This window comes from Moschus berezovskii, chromosome 8 (genome assembly GCF_049115385.1).
Source record: "Moschus berezovskii isolate FMDL1 chromosome 8, NW_MosBer_1.0, whole genome shotgun sequence".
Lineage (NCBI taxonomy): Eukaryota > Metazoa > Chordata > Mammalia > Artiodactyla > Moschidae > Moschus > Moschus berezovskii.
In genome coordinates, this window is record NC_142467.1 from 1807958 (window position 1) to 1825654 (window position 17697).

At 48.6% G+C, this 17697-nt stretch overlaps 2 protein-coding genes across 2 annotated transcripts in view; one reads left to right on the plus strand and one right to left on the minus strand.

The window, feature by feature from the left end:
- Positions 1–16010, minus strand: part of MAN2A1 (mannosidase alpha class 2A member 1) — a 205422-nt gene extending 189412 nt beyond the window's left edge. The window contains exon 1 of the mRNA XM_055430247.2: positions 15727–16010. Within this exon, the coding sequence (XP_055286222.2) occupies positions 15727–15861 (135 nt within the window). The 5' untranslated portion in view covers positions 15862–16010. The remainder of the gene's footprint in view (positions 1–15726) is intronic.
- Positions 16011–16628: 618 nt separating this feature from the next.
- Positions 16629–17697, plus strand: part of LOC129558805 (uncharacterized) — a 169069-nt gene continuing 168000 nt past the window's right edge. Inside the window, exons 1-2 of the mRNA XM_055430244.2 lie at positions 16629–16770; positions 16827–17100. Of these exons, the coding sequence (XP_055286219.2) occupies positions 16629–16770; positions 16827–17100 (416 nt within the window). The remainder of the gene's footprint in view (positions 16771–16826; positions 17101–17697) is intronic.

Here is a 17697-nt window from a genome sequence, read left to right on the forward strand (position 1 = left end):
ATTTTCATACAGTGCAATTTTATTACTTTCAAATACATTTAATAACTACAATTGACACTAGCAAATTAGGTGTTGACTAATAGAATTCTTTCTTTAATTCCACACTTTGCAAACTGTTCTAAGGAACATTACTTTTCTTTATATTCTGCAACATTTTAAAAAGCCACACTGATTTTTCTTCTAAAACATTTCATGTTTTAATGTAATTTCTATTCTTGTATACAGCACTCTGAAATAATATGTCAACGTTGTATCCTACCCAAGAACCTGCATAAAAGTTCAGGAGACACACTTTCAGAATGCAAAAATTCCCGGAGAACCAGGGTTATACGTCACCTATTTACCCCATCAAAGACTTCTGGTCTATGCTGTTAATCTGTCTCATATTTTTTGACATATGCCTGTCTTTGTACACAAGGGTTATTATGCATGATGTGTTTATACTACCTAAACTCATTTTCCATGAAGGAAAGGCATATATTATATTTTAGGTTCTCCTAATAAAAGTTCTATCGACATAATTTTACACAAGTAGTCTTGAGAAACACGATTTTAATGTAAAAAGAGAGTAACTGCCAATAATGGAAAAAGCAAATCAACCTAAGCAGCATTAGCCTATTAAAATAAAGGCGATTGTCATGTCCAAGACAGTTTCTCACATGGAAATTGCTGAGGGGACCCTCCTGAAGGCAGGACTATCGTGGGTGGGTAACCAGACCACCTTCAGTCTTGTTTCCACTGACCTGCCCTGAACAAGCCCCTCTACTCCTCACTCACAAGAGACAGCCGTCGAGACAAGCCCCATCTTCATTATTATAAATTCTCAATTTCCTTACTTTCATTTACAAGCATCAAATATTCTAAAGTTTTACCAATCCTTTCCTGCTGCTGCTGCTGCTAAGTCGCTTCAGTCGTGTCCAACTCTGTGTGACCCCATAGACGGCAGCCCACCAGGCTCGGCCGTCCCTGGGATTCTCCAGGCAAGAACACTGGAGTGGGTTGCCATTGCCTTCTCCAATGCGTGAAAGTGAAGTCGCTCAGTCGTGTCTGACTCTTCGCAACCCCATGGACTGCAGCCCACCAGGCTCCTCCGTCTGTGGGATTTTCCAGTCTAGAGTACTGGAGTGGGGCGCCACTGATCCTTTCCTGCTGCTGCTGCTGCTGCTAAGTCACGTCAGTCGTGTCCGACTCTGTGTGACCCCATAGAAGGAAGCCCACCAGGCTCCCGTCCCTGGGACTCTCCAGCCAAGAGTACTGGAGTGGATTGCCATTGCCTTCTCCGCTGATACTTTCCTGCTGCTAAGCTGCTAAGTCACTTCAGTCGTGTCCAACTCTGTGTGACCCCACAGACGGAAGCCCACCAGGCTCCCCGATCCCTGGGATTCTCCAGGCAAGAACACTGGAGTGGGTTGCCATTTCCTTCTCCAATGTGTGAAAGTGAAAAGTGAAAGTGAAGTCGCTCAGTCGTGTCCGACCCTTAGCGACCCCACGGACTGCAGCCCACCAGACTCCGCCATCCATGGGATTTTCCAGGCAAGAGTACTGGAGTGGCTTGCCACTGCCTTCTCCGGATCCTTTCCTAGTGACTTTATAAAATTCGGTATGATAGCAAACAGACTTGTGCTTGCCAAGGGGTGGGGGATGGATGAGGAGTTTGGGATTAGCAGATGCAAATTATTACACATTAACAAGAAGGTCCTACTGCAGAGCATAGAGAACTATACTCAACATACTGTGACAAACCATCATGGGAAAAATGTGGAAAATAATGTGCAAATATTATATATATGCATAACTGAATCACTTTGCTGTAGAGCAGAAACTAACACAACACTGTACATCAACCATACTGCAATAAAATAATTGTTTTTTAATAAGGGTCTGAACCAGCTGCTCTACAGGGTGTGGAGGGGCATGATGCCCGCGTGGGCGCAAGTGTGAGGCACGCGGCGTTCACACAGAACACAACACGGCGCCTGCTAGACCCCACGCTGTCGGCTACCAAAGATGAGCTAGAGATACACATGTCTTGGGCTCTTCATTTTTTTAAACAATTACTAGTTTAACTTTCAGTCACAAGAAGTATCCTGCATCTTGAGTGCTGTCATTCGGCCCCACAAATGTTCAAGAATTGCCCTGAGGACCAAAACAGTTCTTCAGTTTGGGGTGAGAGTGGTGTGGGGGCCAGTCACCAGTCAGATGGGAGAGGCTCTCCTTTACTACGAACAAGAGGCAGCTGGGGGTGTTCGCAGACGTCTGAGATCTTCAGACCGACCTTGAGCTGTGAGGCCCTTTAATCTCTTCTCTCTCCCCCCTCCCTCCTCCAGCCTCCAACACAAACCTGCACACATAATCTATTTTCGTTCTTATAACCTAGAAGAAATAATTCCAGACCAGAATCTGGGCCAAAGATGAGATGGGCCTTTTTTCATTTCCTACCAAAATGCTTCTTTGAAATCCTTCCTTATGATAGCATTATCTGTTCTGAGATATGCTCATCAATAAGCTGGTTTCTGACAATCTGAATACAAGCTGCTGCCTTTTATTAACATCTGCTATACAGTACTCTCAATCTAAGACGCGTGGGTTCTGGCTATAAGGAACAGTGCTTGGCGCTCCCCAGTGCGCACCCCATCCACCCGTGCGAGGCTCCTCACCCAAGTCTCCCGCCCCTTCTCTCCCTCTGGCAAGCCAGCCCACTTGGCTATTTCCACGCACAACCACCTCATCACAAACCAAACTGAACTTGGCTTCCCAAACTGGCTTATCCTTCCAACTACCCCTTTCTGCAAACAGTACAGCAAGGAGTCTCCAAACGCCCCAGAGGACAAAGGTGGGAGAACTTGTTTTAACTCAAGCCACCTATTCTTACCCTTATTCTTACTCTTATCAAATCTGTGAGGAAGCCCGGATGCTTCTTTTCACAAAACGTCTCCACATTTCCCCTCTGCCTCTTGATTCCAGCCAATTCAACACTGGTACAGGGATTTACTGCCTTATGTCTGTATTACCTCAAGCAGATTCTCAGCTGCCTTCCTGCTTCTGAGTCTTCCTACACACTGTTACCAGAATAATTCTGACTGAAGATTCTCTTAGCTCCCTTCCAGGTCTAAAATTTTCTATGAAATTAATTCTCCAACATTGGTTCTCTCAAGCAGCTTCCTGACATACTCAACAATTCTGAATGGTTCACCCCCATCCAGCTCATAATTCCCCGCACTGGCTCTCAGGGCAATTCACAAACAGATCCCAAACTACCTACTGTTTTCCCCAGCTACTCTACAAGTTCAAAGGTCATAAATCAAACCAATCCCTTCACCCCTTCTCACCCGGCCAGGCTCCACTGGGACTCCAAGCCTTTGGAGGTATCATGCTTCACACGGGAATGTTCTTTCTCCCTTCCAAGTCCTACCCGATCAGGAAAGCCTAGCTCTGTCCCGTGTCTTATGGTCAGTCTGAGCTAGGCCACTACATGAACTTAGTTCTGAATCCTAAGGCCCTTGCCCTTATACTAAAAATACAAATTAAGACCTTGGACTCTTGTTTTACTCTTAGTTCCTATACTCCCAGAACCTACACCGGTGCCTGGCACCTAACATGTACTATTTAAAGCTGTTCATCAGTAACAACTAGCATTTACTGAGCACTTGCTATGTGCCAGGAAGTCTTCTAACTTCTCAAAATTAACTCTTTTAAAGAATAACTAAACGCTCAACTGTTTCTAGCTGTCTCACAACTAAGAAGCTCTATCAAAGCAAGGAACATATCTGGTATGTCGATCACTATTTGCACAGTACCTAACACACAACGAGTCAGCAAATGATGCTGGCGATAGTACAACAGGAAGCTCCCTGAATTATGGGACAGCAAGCACATCCCAAGAATGCTGTGACAAGGTACGGGACACAGATCAAAAAAAAAAGACTGCTGAGGTTCAGTCTACACATCTGTGTCCTTATCTGAAAAATCAGATACTAAATTACCAAACCTGGAAGGGTCTGCCCAACTCCAAAACTTCTGTGACATTTTCATATGACTTTTCTGGGATTCTGATGCCTGCTAAGAGAATGACTACCTCACTGGATTTTAAAAAATGCACATTCAGGATTATTTTATGCAGAAAAGAATTCTGAGAATGATTCATACTGTCAGGCTTCCATCCTCTAATGCTCCAAGGGTAAAAATGTTGCCACAAAGGCCAAGACCAATAGAGTCCACGTTCCTCCGCACCTCCGGCAGGGAAGAGAGGGCAAACACTGCAAAGCACACCATCAGCCCAAAGCGCAGCTTCACTCTGGAGAGGACACACTCCCCACCTCCCACCACAAAACTAAACACCAGCAGATCTGGACAGAACACGTTATTTAGAAGAAAACGAACATAGGCAGGTCCCCTGGCTCTCCAGACCCCTGATTCAGGACAGTGAGGTTCACTGGTAAGATCAGGCCTCACTTGAGACCTGCTCTGACTCTCCAAAAGGCATTTCATTTCTCTAGACTTCTGAAGGCAACGACATGCAAAGGAAGCCAGTGTGAAAATCTATTTACATATGAAAAATGAATATATTTAAAAATGAGGGAAAAAACTTTAAAGTTGCATCACTCAATGAGATGCATTACAGCCGTTTTGTCCGTGTGAAATGTACTGCATTTTAATGGTGACAGCAAAGTCTCTGAGGATGTAAATGGGAGAGTGGCCTGTGCCACAAGGAACGATGAAAATCACACATAATTTTTAAGAAGCATGAAGGCTCGAAACTAACGGGAATTAACTATTCCTGGATAAACAGGCTAGCACAGGGCCCTGCCGACACCCTGGAAGTCAGCTCTTCGCCTCCAAGCTGACCAGTCCTCGGGGTCCCAGAGATGACTGCCGAGTTCTGGCCTGAATTTCCGGCTTATCAAGAAGATACTTGGACTTGGGCAATCCAAGCAGTCAGATTAGACTCAGGATCCAGCCCACCTGTGAATTACAACAAATCTAAAATGCAATAAAGTCACAGTTTGCATCTCAAAACCATGGATCAATTTTGCATAGTTCAGGCCCCAGAGCCCTCCATCTCAGAGCAGTCCCAGAGTAAGAAATCTTTAGGTGGGAAAAGACAAATTAAACATGCCAAGCATATCAGTGCTATAACACAGAAGTTCCCCAAGGACATCTGAAAAATCTATGAAACGTGCAGACAACAGGAATTTTAAACGATACTCTCAAAACACAAACTAAGTTTGAGTAATGCTAACCTAATAGTCAGCTTACAATGATTTTGTTTGTTTTTAATTAGCCCACGTCTGCTTCCAGCATTACTAATAGAGAAACACAGTTTGAAGCAGGGTTGGCAAACTTCTGCAAAGGGCCAGACGGGAACTCGGGCTTTTTGGGCTCTGCTGTTTCTGCCCCAACTACTCTCTGCCCTCGTAACACAAAAACAGCCAGGGACGACTTGACCCACAGAGGAACAAGCGCGACCACGTCATGAACTATTTAACCAGTTAAAAACGTGAGCTCCAGGCTCACGCTGTGGTCCTACAACGACAGGCGGCAGGCCTGACTGGGCTGCGTTACCTGACTTCCCCAGACTTCCTGCCCAGAGGCCTGGGAAAAAGGAAGGAAGGAGAGCACTTACCCAGAAGATCACTCTTGTCCTACCCCCATCTCCACCCCCTTCTTTAAAAAGCCTAGTTAGGACAAAATGAAATGAACAGGAAGGAAGTCTCCATCAGCGGCTTTCTAGTTTCCTTCCCAGATTTTTCTGATCTCAAGAAGGAGTAAAAAACGCAGTAACCAAAGTCATCAGAATTAGAAGAAATAAAACAAGTAATGCTCTGAAGAAAAGAAACAGCTTGGCTGAGAAAGTTTCAGATCTCTCAAATTATTTCTGCACGTGCCTTTCATACTACCTCATTACTAATCAATACAGCTTATCTTCCTGTGCTAAAAGGCAAGGGGAATAAATCTAAACCTTTTAACTAAGTTTGCATAACGGAGAAGATGGCTTATTTACTATCATTTGATCAAATGCCTTTCTCAGAATAAAAAGCTTGCCCAATTTTTAAAAAAAAAATTGTTTCATTATAATAATTTTCCGTTTTTAACTTCCATATGAACATAACCTAATCTTATATTTTCTGTAACATATTGTAATGAGGAATCCTAAAAATGTAAGTGAATTTTGGGCATCTAGTTAAAGGACACATTTCAGTCATGGAAAAAAAAAAAAAAGCTAGTTATCCCTGAGTATTAGAGTTAAGCCTTTTGATTTAAATATAAGACATGACACCATAAAACTCCCAGGAGAGAGAACACTGGCAAAACATACTGTGACATAAACTGCACAGTGTTTTCTTAGTTTCCCAAAGCAGTAGAAATAAAAGCAAAAACACACAAATGGACTTACTCAAACTTACAAGCTTTTGCACAACAAAGAAAACCATCAACAAAAGACAACCTATAGACTGGGAGAAATTATTTGCAAACAATGAGACCGACAGGGCTTGATTTTCAAAACATACACATAGTCCATACAACAAAAAACACACTCAAAAAATGACACAAAGACCTAAATAGACACTTCTTCAAAGAAGACACACAGATGGCCGATAGGCACAAGAGACGCGACGCTCAACACCTCTAACTACGAGAGAAATGTAAATCAAAACTACAAGAGGCACCACCTCACACTGGTCAAAACGACCATCATTAAAAAGTCCACAAAGAAGAAATGCTGGACGGAGTATGAAAAAAAGGGAGCCCTCCTACACTGCTGTTGGAAAAGAAAACTGGTGCATCCCCGACGGACAACAGGAGGAAGGTTCTCAAACAACTAAAATTAGAGTTGCCATGTGATCCTGAAATCCCATTCCTAGGTATATATTCAGATGAAACTACAATTCGAAAAGATACATGTACTCCTATCTTCATACTAAGTTAGTTGCTCGGTCGTGTCCAACTCTCTGCAACCCCATGGATGACAGCCTGCCAGGTTCCACTGTGCATTGAATTCTCTAAGCAAGAATACTGGAGTGGGTTGCCATTCCCTTCTCCAGGGATCAAACCTGGGTCTCCTGCATTGCAGGTAGATTCTTTACCATCTGAGCCACCAGGGAAGCCCTCTATGTTCACAGCAGCACTATCTACAATAGCTAAGACAGAGGAAAAATCTTATAGATGAACAGATAAAGATGTGGCATACACACACATACACATATAATGGAGTATTACTCAGAAATAAAAACAGAATGACATAATGCCATTTGAAGCTACATGGATAGACCTAGAGATTATCATACTAAACCGAGTGAGCAAGAAACAGAAAAACGAATGCTGTATGATGCCATGTATATGTGCAATCCCAACTATGACACACACAAACTTACCATGAACAGAAACAGATTCACGGACACAGAGAACAGACTTGTGGTTTCCAAGGGGGTATGGAGCGGGGCTGGACTGGGACTAGCAGATGCAAACTATATACACAGAATGGATAAACAGCAAAGTCCTAATGTATAGCCCAGGGAACTACATTCGATATCCTGTAATAAACTGCAATGGAAGAGAACATGGAAAAGAACACACACACACGCATGTATAACTAAGACTTTGCTGCACCCCAAAGACTAGCATAATATTGTAAATCAAGTCTAATTTAAAAAAAAGAACTGAGCCTTTTAATCACCTTTTCCTAAAATGCAAAACTCCAACATAGTGTGATCAGCAATAAAGAATACGTCTTTGGTGAGAGTGAAGTCAAACAGGTTCTCAAAGGGTTGATTTTTCCTCAGGAGGCCATTTAGCGATGTCTGAAGACATTTTTGATAACTCCCACTCAGACAAAGGTGTTTCTGGAGTCCCGTGGTAAAGACCAGAGATGTAAAGACCAGAGATGCTGCTACACATCCTTGGGTGCGTACAGATCATAGGACAGCTCCGCACACTGAAGACTGCCGCCACAGACGCCAGCCCAAAGGCAGTGAGGCAGCCAGAGAAGGAGCACACACACGTCTAACAGGGTGCGCCAGGGGTGACCCTTTCTTTAGAAATAGTTAAATTTACAAATTTAACATAAAATATTTACCGGCTACCAACAATGCACTGGTTGGCATAAATTTATAAGTAACATTACCTTAAACTTAAATACCCAGTCTCGCAGAAAAACTACATTGTAACCTCAAGAGACTGAATTTACTCAATTCAAATTATTTAATTCTTCCCTATCATAAAGCAAATTCACCAATACCCAAGCACTAGGTCTGAACTCCATTTCAGTACCATCGATTCTCAAACCTGTTTGAACCTAAACATGGTTTCGACCTTAAAGATAGCAGTTTTGCTATTAACACCTATTACTAAAACAGAAACCCGTTTTAGCTAAAATGGTCTACCTCCTCTCCTGATCAACTTCCTAATCACAACTATGAACAGAAGCAAAATTTGCTCTTTAGAGTTCCTCCTCTTGAGTTCTCCATTTACTACCAGGACAGAAGGTAATCCAGCAGCTGGAGATTGTATCCTAGTTGTTGAATATCCTCCTGTTTCCTTAAAGACCGCCATGGAAATGAGGGAGCAACAAGGGAAAACTAAGAGCAAAGCAGGGAATCAGCAGCAGGTACTGAACTACTCCTTTTAGGAAAATCTCAACACTTAGTCCCGTCTGTTTAAAAAAAAAAAAAAGCCAAACTTTTAACAGCTATCACCAACAGCAATAGCTGATTTAAAAACAACAAATAAAAGTGGTAAGTTTAATCAATGTTCTACCCACAGCCCAGCTATCCCTTAATGCTAATTAACGAGTCACAGAGAAAATCTCCTTTAGATAAATAGGATTGCAACATCTCCCAAGCAAAAGTATTTGGTTAAGTACTAATAGCAGTGTTGATCTGGAAATAAAACATTGAATTCAACTTAAAAATTAATAAACTTAAGCCTTCAAACCGGGTGCAGTCCTAAGTGTCTACAGGAAGACCCTTGAGTCTTAGTAAAACACGCAGTAAGAGAAGTGCTGAAGGACTGCTGGACGCAGGAGGAGGAAGAGGAAACCAACTCTCATCAGGGGTTTTCCTGTTCTTTTACTCATTTCTCTGAAATCCCTGGATGCCACCATGGTCAGAGTTCCATCACTTCCCAAAAGTCACAGGTCTCAAACAGCAGACCTCAAGAAATGAAACAAACCCTCTGATACACATCTGCACAACCCCAGCAACAAGTGCTCCAGCATATAAACGGAGTGCACTGAAGTGTGCAGACACAGAGAGATCATATGTTTCTATTTATTACTCTTAAGAGTCACAGATTTTAAAAACAGGAAAAAGCAAATGGGGAACTAAGGTCAACTTTTATTAAACATATACTATGTTAACTCTTAAGAAAGCAGTAGAGATGTAAAGTGTTCTAGCATATTTTTATAAGTGTATTATATTTTCATAGTCAAAGTCAAAAAAACAAAAAGGGCAGAATAGTCTCCCTCTACCAGTGCCTTTGTATCAGATACTTAAAGACATTCACACTTTGTCACTTGATAAATGTTATCTGGGCACAAAGATAAAATCTGAACTTCAATTTTACATTTTCCATCAATCTCAATCTCTGAACTTTCAAGAGGTAAAATTAATCCCTATATCATATGCTTACTAATTTGTTATACACAACCTGAGTCATTAATTCTCCAGATCCAAATATAAGACATTAATAGGCCATCTGCTTAAACACAATGCAGATAGTAAGCAACTTGTGAAATCTGCTTGTGGAAAGTGATGAAGAATTTCAGGAACACCTTAACAACGTTTCTCCTTCCCATCTTCATGAATTCTTACGTTACCTCAAAGCATATTCAGGGCATTAGGCCCTGGCCAACCTCTCATTCAGAGTGGAATTTTTATTAATTTTTCTAGCTGAGATTTATTAACCCTGAAATAGACACACAAAAGCCAAGGCTTCAAAGGAATTCCTCCCAGAAACAGAGAGGAAAGCCTTCTAAGGACTATACACAGGGTGGAGAAACTGGAGCACCCAGAGTTGGGCTGACTTCCACCCGAGTCTGGCCAAGTGGGGGAAAACACAGACTTGTGGGCGGAGGGAAAAAGAACGAAAGCAAATAGACTGCTCTCAACTGAAGACAGTTTAAAACTATCTTGTTTACATGATGGACCATGCAAGATTCCACGGGAACTGGAAGAAACTAAAATGGACAATGCAGAGCAAATCAATCCCTTTCTAGAGAAACCATTTCACGAGACACCAAAAGTGCTTTACAGTGACTGACCTTGAAGAATTCAATACCCAAACTCATCAAAGAGATATAATTTAGTACCACCTAGTTTCACTGTTTGGTGTTCTCATCAGATTAAGGTTTACATAGGCGTTAGAAGGAGTGAAAAAATAAAAATCAACTCAAATACTGGGATGCTATGCTGCATAATGGTTTCCATTATAACATTTAGCTCTCAAGTGAGCTAGAAGATATTGTAGGAGAGGTACAAATCTCAGGCATTAAATGTTTCATAAAAAGTAGCACATTCAGTGGTCTAGAACTGAACCCACAACATCTCTGAGGTATGCCTGCGCAATGTGTATGTGTTTATGTGTGGAGTGTGTGTGTGCGCGTGCTCAGTCGAGTCCAACTCTTTTCGACCCGTGGACTACAGCCCGCCAGGCTCCTCTGTCCATGGGATTCTTCAGGCAAGAGTACTGGAGTGGGCTGCCATTTCCTCCTCCAGGGGAGCTTCCCCACCCAGGGAGTGAACCTGAATCTCTTGCAGCTCCTGCATTGGCAGGTGGCTTCTTTACCACTGAGCCGCCCGGGAAACTCTATGCCTGTACCGTATGACTCAAATTGTATTTCTGGGCATTTATCACAGAGAAATCAGACTTGTGTTCACACAAAAATTGTATGTGACTGTTTGTAATGTCCATAGCAGCTTTATTCAAAATAAACTATCCCAAACTGGAAACAATCCAGATGTCTTTCAACTAGGTGAATGGTTAAACAAACTATGCTCTGTCTATGGAATACTCACTAATAACAAGGAACGAAATAAAAATGAAAAGATAACACCACCAACAAAGAATAATAAGGAACAAGCATGTAACAACCTGGATGTCTCTCCAGAGATTCACACTGAGTGGAAAAAGCCAATGCCCAAAGGTTGCACACTATGTGATTTCACTTGTCAGCCTTGAAATGACAAAATTATAGAACTGAGGAACAGATGAGTAGTTGCCAGGGGCTCGAAGGGGAAGGGGTGGGAAGGAAGCAGTCGTGGCTGTAAAGGGCAGTGTAAGGGGCACTCGGGGCAATGGGGATGTTCTGTCTCTTCACTACATCAAGGCATCAACATCCAGGGTGTCACCCTACAGTTCTGGAAGATGTCACCACTGGGGGAGACTGTCAAAGGACACATGTGATCTCTGTGTATTATTACTTATACTTGCATGTGACCCCACAATTATTTCAAAATCGACAAATTTTTTAAAAGCATCAAAGAAAAAAAAAAGCAGCAGCAGCAGCACATTCATTAGGGCTTCATATTAAAAATTCCCAACCTAGATAGCATATTAAAAAGCAGAGACATTATTTTGCCAACAAAGGTCCGCCTAGTCAAGGCTATGGCTTTTCCAGTGGTCATGTATGGATGTGAGAGTTGGACTGTGAAGAAAGCTGAGCGCCGAAGAATTGATGCTTTTGAACTGTGGTGCTGGAGAAGACTCTTGAGAGTCCCTTGGACTGCAAGGAGATCCAGACAGTCCATCCTAAAGGAGATCAATCCTGGGTGTTCATTGGAAGGACTGATGCTAAAGCTGAAACTCCAATACTTCGGCCACCTCATGCGACGAGTTGACTCACTGGAAAAGACTCTGATGCTGGGAGGGATTGGGGGCGGGAGGAGAAGGGGACGACAGAGAATGAGATGGCTGGATGGCATCACCGACTCTGTGGACATGAGTGTGAGTGAACTCCGGGAGTTGGGGATGGACAGGGAGGCCTGGCGTGCCGTGGTTCATGGGGTCGCGGAGAGTCGGACACGACTGAGCGACTGAACTGAACTGAAGAAGCCCCACAGCAACATGCTCTTTTTTTCTGCAAGGGAGCTGGGGCCTAAACAGCAGGCGAAGGCTCACTAGGGGCAGAACAGCACAGTGGCTGAGAGCCCAGGCCCCAGAGGCTGCCTGCTGAGACCTCAGCTTGTGGCCGCGCGGCTCTGGGCAAGCTACTCTCTTCGTGCCCCAGCTTCCTCAGCTACTGGGCGGTGACCACGTAAACGCAGTCTATCAAGCGAGACTAAGACACATCAGCCAGTATCAGACACACAAGGGTTTATTTATCCAGTCCACCTGCCTGGGGATTCAGTGGCTCTTCAAAACTAAATCAGCAAAGGTGTCTTTCGCACTGAAAATACTGTATGAAAATCTCAGAAAGTCAAACTTAAGTATAAAAAGTTCCACTTTTCAAACCCTGTCCCCTTGCACACAAAACAAAATACACAGAGGACCTTCTCTTCCAGCAGCTACTGTCACTTTCCATTAAATGCTTTATGTTCTAAGCAGAACTTCAGTCCCTTGATGAGAACTAGGGCTGGATGCTAAAATATTGGAATTAACTTCACCTAAGACTTTCCAGAGACCAAATGAGTCATTCATTTCTTTAGAAATAGTTAAATGTCAAGGTTGCCAGAGAACCCAACCTCAGATGTCTGCATAAATCATTTCCAAGTGATCATCAAGTCAAACCCAAAGGATATTACTCAAGATAACATTCTGAGTATGATCAGTTTTTATGGTTTTTCCTGTAATGGAGAAAATTCTGAAAGTGGGACAATTGGGGCGAAAATCACAGCAAGTTAAGCCCCAAAATTATACAACATATTTTAGAAAGCCTTAAAACCCCAGGGTGTCAACCCTCCCCCCACTTTTATTAAACTGTTTTATCCAATCTCATCAACAAACACTGGACAAACTCTAAACTCCGTATTTAACGACACCCCATAGTGCTCATCCCACCGTGTTTTCGCTATAATACTACCTAATACTTGTACAGTGCAAGGCAACTGCCGCCCTGAGAACAGAGCCATTGCTGTGCATCACCACGCCATTGCCAGGTAACAGGTGCTGCTCAGCCATTGGTTGGCACCGCCCACTGGCAACCAACGGTCGAGAGACCGTTAGTGGTCCTGCTCAGCCATTGGTTGGCACTGCAGTGGGCCCCGCCTGCTGGCAATCAACGGTCAAGGAGAGACCGTTAGTGGTCCTGCTCAGCCACTGGTTGGCACTGCAGTGGGCCCCGCCTGCTGGCAATCAACGGTCAACGAGAGACCGTTAGTGGTCCTGCTCAGCCACTGGTTGGCACTGCAGTGGGCCCCGCCTGCTGGCAATCAACGGTCAAGGAGAGACCGTTAGTGGACCTGCTCAGCCACTGGTTGGCACTGCAGTGGGCCCTGCCCACTGGCAACCAAAGGTCAAGGAGAGTTTCAGCCTACAGGTGTAGGGTGGAGGTCATCAGGTGGAGAGTGGGGCAAGAGGCGGGCCCTGACCTTCTCCGCCCGCCCCTCCAGCCTGTTCTCTGGCCTTGGGCAAGTGGATGAGCTGCGGGTCCCAGGGAGCAGGCTGAGAGCCGTGTCCTGCCGGGCTCCAGAGCCCTCCCCAAAGTCACCGCTAGCCTTGGCCCAGGGCTTCCCGGGCAGCTCGGCTGGTAAAGAACCCGCCTGCAGTGCAGGAGGCGCCGGTTCGGTTCCTGGGTGGGGCAGTTCCCCTGGAGAAGGGACAGGCTACCCGCTTTCGTATTCTTGGGCTTCCCTGGTGGCTCAGGCAGTCAAGAATCCGCCTGCAAGGCAGGAGCCCCGGGTGTGATCCCTGGGTCGGGAAGATCCCCTGGAGGAGGGCCTGGCAACCCGCTCCAGTGTTCCTGCTTGGGGAATCCCCACGGACGCAGGAGCCTGGCGGGCTGCAGTCCAAGGGGTCACAGAGAGTTGGACATGACTGACCGACTAAGCACAGCACAGCACCCCTGGGCCCAGGCCTGGAGGCGGCGGTGACCCTCTCCTCCATGCCTGCCTCTGCGACCTGATGGCAGCGGCCGGCTGCAGGGACACAGCCGGGGCTCCCGGCGCCTGAGGAGCCTGCGGGCCAGCGGGGGCCCGGGCCAGGCTCCTCAGCGCCGCTGAGACCGCCGCCTCTTAGACGGGACCCGGACCTCGTGGGGGAAGTTGTGCCTCGGGATCTCGCCCTTTTTTTGTCAGGATAGACAATAATATTCGTTACATAGAGATTTACAGGAACATCCTTCCCTTATCATGACTTGACTTCAAGAATAAAGGGTTTGACACAAAGAAGTCTGCAACAACTAACCATGCCCCTCCCTCAATTTTTGCTTTTAAAAGGGCTTTCATGAAAGCTTTGAGTAAATTTGGGTCTCTTAAGACATGAGCCACCCATCTCCCTGTACGACCCTCAATAAACCTTCCTCTGTTTCAAACTCCAGTGTTTCAGTGTTGTTTGGCCTGACTGTGCATCAGACACACAACTTGCATTTTCAATAACAAAAGCAAAAGCTTTTAAATTTTTTGATACATCTGTTTACAATCAGATTGTTAATATCTTTCATCTGCAAAGCATTTTGAGTACCCTGTATTGATGACACCATTCACAATGGTGTCACATGGTCTTTTTTCATTTCCATAATAATTCAGGTAAAATTAGTCTAATTTCATTAAATTCCAGCCTTTTGTCCTAGTGTATCACGGGAAGAAAGCCAAAAATATTCTTTGGTTATCTACACTGTCACACAAAAGATAAAAAACAAAACAAAAAACGCCAACTTGTTCACGTCCTGCGTTTCTCTGCTGTTAAGTAGCTGATTATCAGCTTGTCGGGGTTTGGGGTTCTTCAGGTTCAGTCATTGCAGGGGTACTACACATTACCCAGTTTTACTAAAATCTCTAGATCTTACAGATCATTGGCAAATAACTTGAAACAAATCGCACAGGCGGCGCGGGATCTTCCCAAATAGGAACCGATAGTTCCGTCCACTTATTTTTAGTAACTTTAAATAAAAGACTGAAGATGGTCGCTTTCCCAGTTCCTCTGACAGTGTGACCGTGGCCCGGGACGCAGCGCCCCACAGCTTCCGGCTGGAGAATGACACGCGCTTCCCCAGGTTCTCCCGACTGCGCCCAACAAACCCGAGGTAACAGCCGAAGAATGACGACACCAAAATCAACCCTACAGATTTTCATCCTGGAGGTCTGCAACACCAAATAAACTTTTATGTCTCCGGAGACAGTGGAGTTAGAAAACAAATTAAACACCCAGATGGGGTCTGCTCGATCGGTTTCCGCGACCTAGGTCGCGCAGGGGGTCTGCGGCGGCTTAACCCTGTGCGGGCCGGGGGCTCCCCAAACAGCTGTCAGGGGGCGCTGCGCGCGAGCGAGCCGCACAACGTGCCGGCGCCCCGGCCGGCAGGTGAGCGCCCCCGCAGGCCCGGGCCCTGGGGCGTGATCCCGCCACCGCAGGCCGCCCGGTACTTTGCGAACTCCGCGCGCCCCGGGAGGCGGCGGCTCCCCGGGTCGAGGGCACCGCCGTCCGAACGCCGCGGCGCCCGGGTGGGAGGAGGATCCGAGCCTCCCCCGGCCAGCTGGGCCTCGCCCTGCCCGAGCGCGGAGCCTCGGCACAGCAGCGGGTAACTCCCGGCCCCGCCCGCACCCCCCGGAGCCCCGCGGCCCCACTCCCCGGGCTCACCTGCGGGAAGGAGCCCTCGCTGCGCGGGCTCTGGGGGTAGTCCAAGTGACCCCGGTCCAGCATCAGGTAGAGGGAGAAGATCACCACGCAGAAGATAGCGCTGCCGAAAACGGTGAACTGCCGGCTCAACTTCATGTTTCCTCGATAGACCCGGCGCCCGAGCACGGTCCCCGCTCCGAGCCGGCGGAGCGCGGACTCCGGGAAGCGGCGGCGGAGGTTCCCGGCTCCCGGGCTCTCGCCCTGCGCGCGCTCCTCTCCGCCGCGGGCGCGGGTCCGGGCGGCGCTCCGCTCCTCGTCTCCGGCGCCCCCACGCGCCCTCGGCCCGGCCCGCCGCCCTCCCCGGGGCGGGACGCCTCACGCCCGGAAGGGGCCTGCTCGCCCTGGCCGCGGAGCTCCGCGCCGGCCGCCGGCGGGGCGCGCGGGGCAGGCGCAGGCAGGGTCGCCGCGCGGACTTGCGGCCGCCGTCGCGAGCACCGGGTCGGCAGGAAAAGTTTTCTCGAGCCGGGCCGGCGCGATCTCTCCGCCCAGGAGTGCGGGCGCGGCAGCCCCGCGCAGACCGACCAGCTCCGCGGAGCCGCGGGCAAGGAAATCAGGCGGGAGGGGCCGGGCCCCACAACTTAGCGCCGGGACGGCCGGGCCCGCCCCGCCGCGCCGCCCCCGCCCGCCGGCGGAGCCCCTTCCTGCCGCCGCCGCCGCCGGGCCGGGGCGCGCCCGGCTCCGACAGGACTTTCCTCGGAGTGCGCGCCCGCCGGCCGGCCGCCGGGCTCTCGGGGACGGGGCAGCGCCGGGGGCGCGGGGGGCGCGGGGGCGCGGGCGACGGGGCCCGGAGGGGAGCCTCCCCTGGACAAGCCCGCTCCAGCCGCAGCCGCCAGTCCCCGCCCGCCCGCCCCGCACGCGCGGCGATGGCGGCGGCCGCCGCGAAAGGCAACGCCGGCTCTGCAGCGCCCCTCGGCGCCCGCGCGCCGGCCGCAGCGAGCCCGTGGAGACAGCGGCGGAGCAGCGCCGCGCGGTCAGTGGGCGCCCGCGGCCCCGGCGCCGAGCGGCGTCAGGCCCGCCCCCCGACGCGCGGGCGGGGGGCGGGGCCCGCGGCGGCCAATCAGCGCGCGCCGCCCGCCGGGCCCGCCCCGCGCCGGCCTCGGAGCGCCGCGGCGGGAGGGCGGCCGGCGGGAGGACCGACGCGGAGGCCCCGGCTCGCCGCGCTCTCTCCCCGCCTCCCCGTCGTCGCCCCGGTCTCCCGACCTCGAGGCCCAGGCGTGAGGGGCGGTGGGCAGAAACTCGTGAGGAGGAAGGGGCTGCGCGTCGTGCTCAGACTCACCCTTGCCTCCGTCGCCTGCCTGGCTTCTGGTCCAGCCTGAGGGCGGGAGCCCCCGACAGGTATCGACGCCGGGCCACGGAGCCGGAGGGAAGCTGGCCTGGGCCGGCGGGGTCTCCCCTGCGCCTCAGCCCAGCGCGCCCTTCTTGGCTGCACTGGGGAAGTGGATCTGGGCCTTGTGAAGGGAGCGTTCCTCTGCTAGCGGAGGCGGAAGCCTTGTCCGTGGAGAAGGCTGAAGAGACGTTCCGGGGAAGAGTTGCGTTTCCTGCCAGGCTTTGGTATATCGGCGGGCAGGCTCTGGCAGCATACCTGGCCCTCCCCGTGCCGCGCTCCTGTGCTGCTCGGGGCCCAGCGGTTTGCTCGCACTTCGCCAGCTCTGTTTCTTGTAGTTCAGTCGCTCAGTCGTGTCCGCCTCTCTGCGACCCCATGAACCACAGCACGCCAGGCCTCCCTGTCCATCACCAACTCCCGGAGTTCACTCAAACTCATGTTTATCTAGTCAGTGATGCCTTCCAACCACTTTCATAGTAGAGGGGCTAAAAACAGACTCGACCTCCTGAATAACTTTCTGAGCACCCTGGAGGCAAGATTCATAGCAAGCTCCAGAGGGCGGATTTTTCACGGGGAATGCCACCACAGTGCTTTCTCTGCCATTCAGT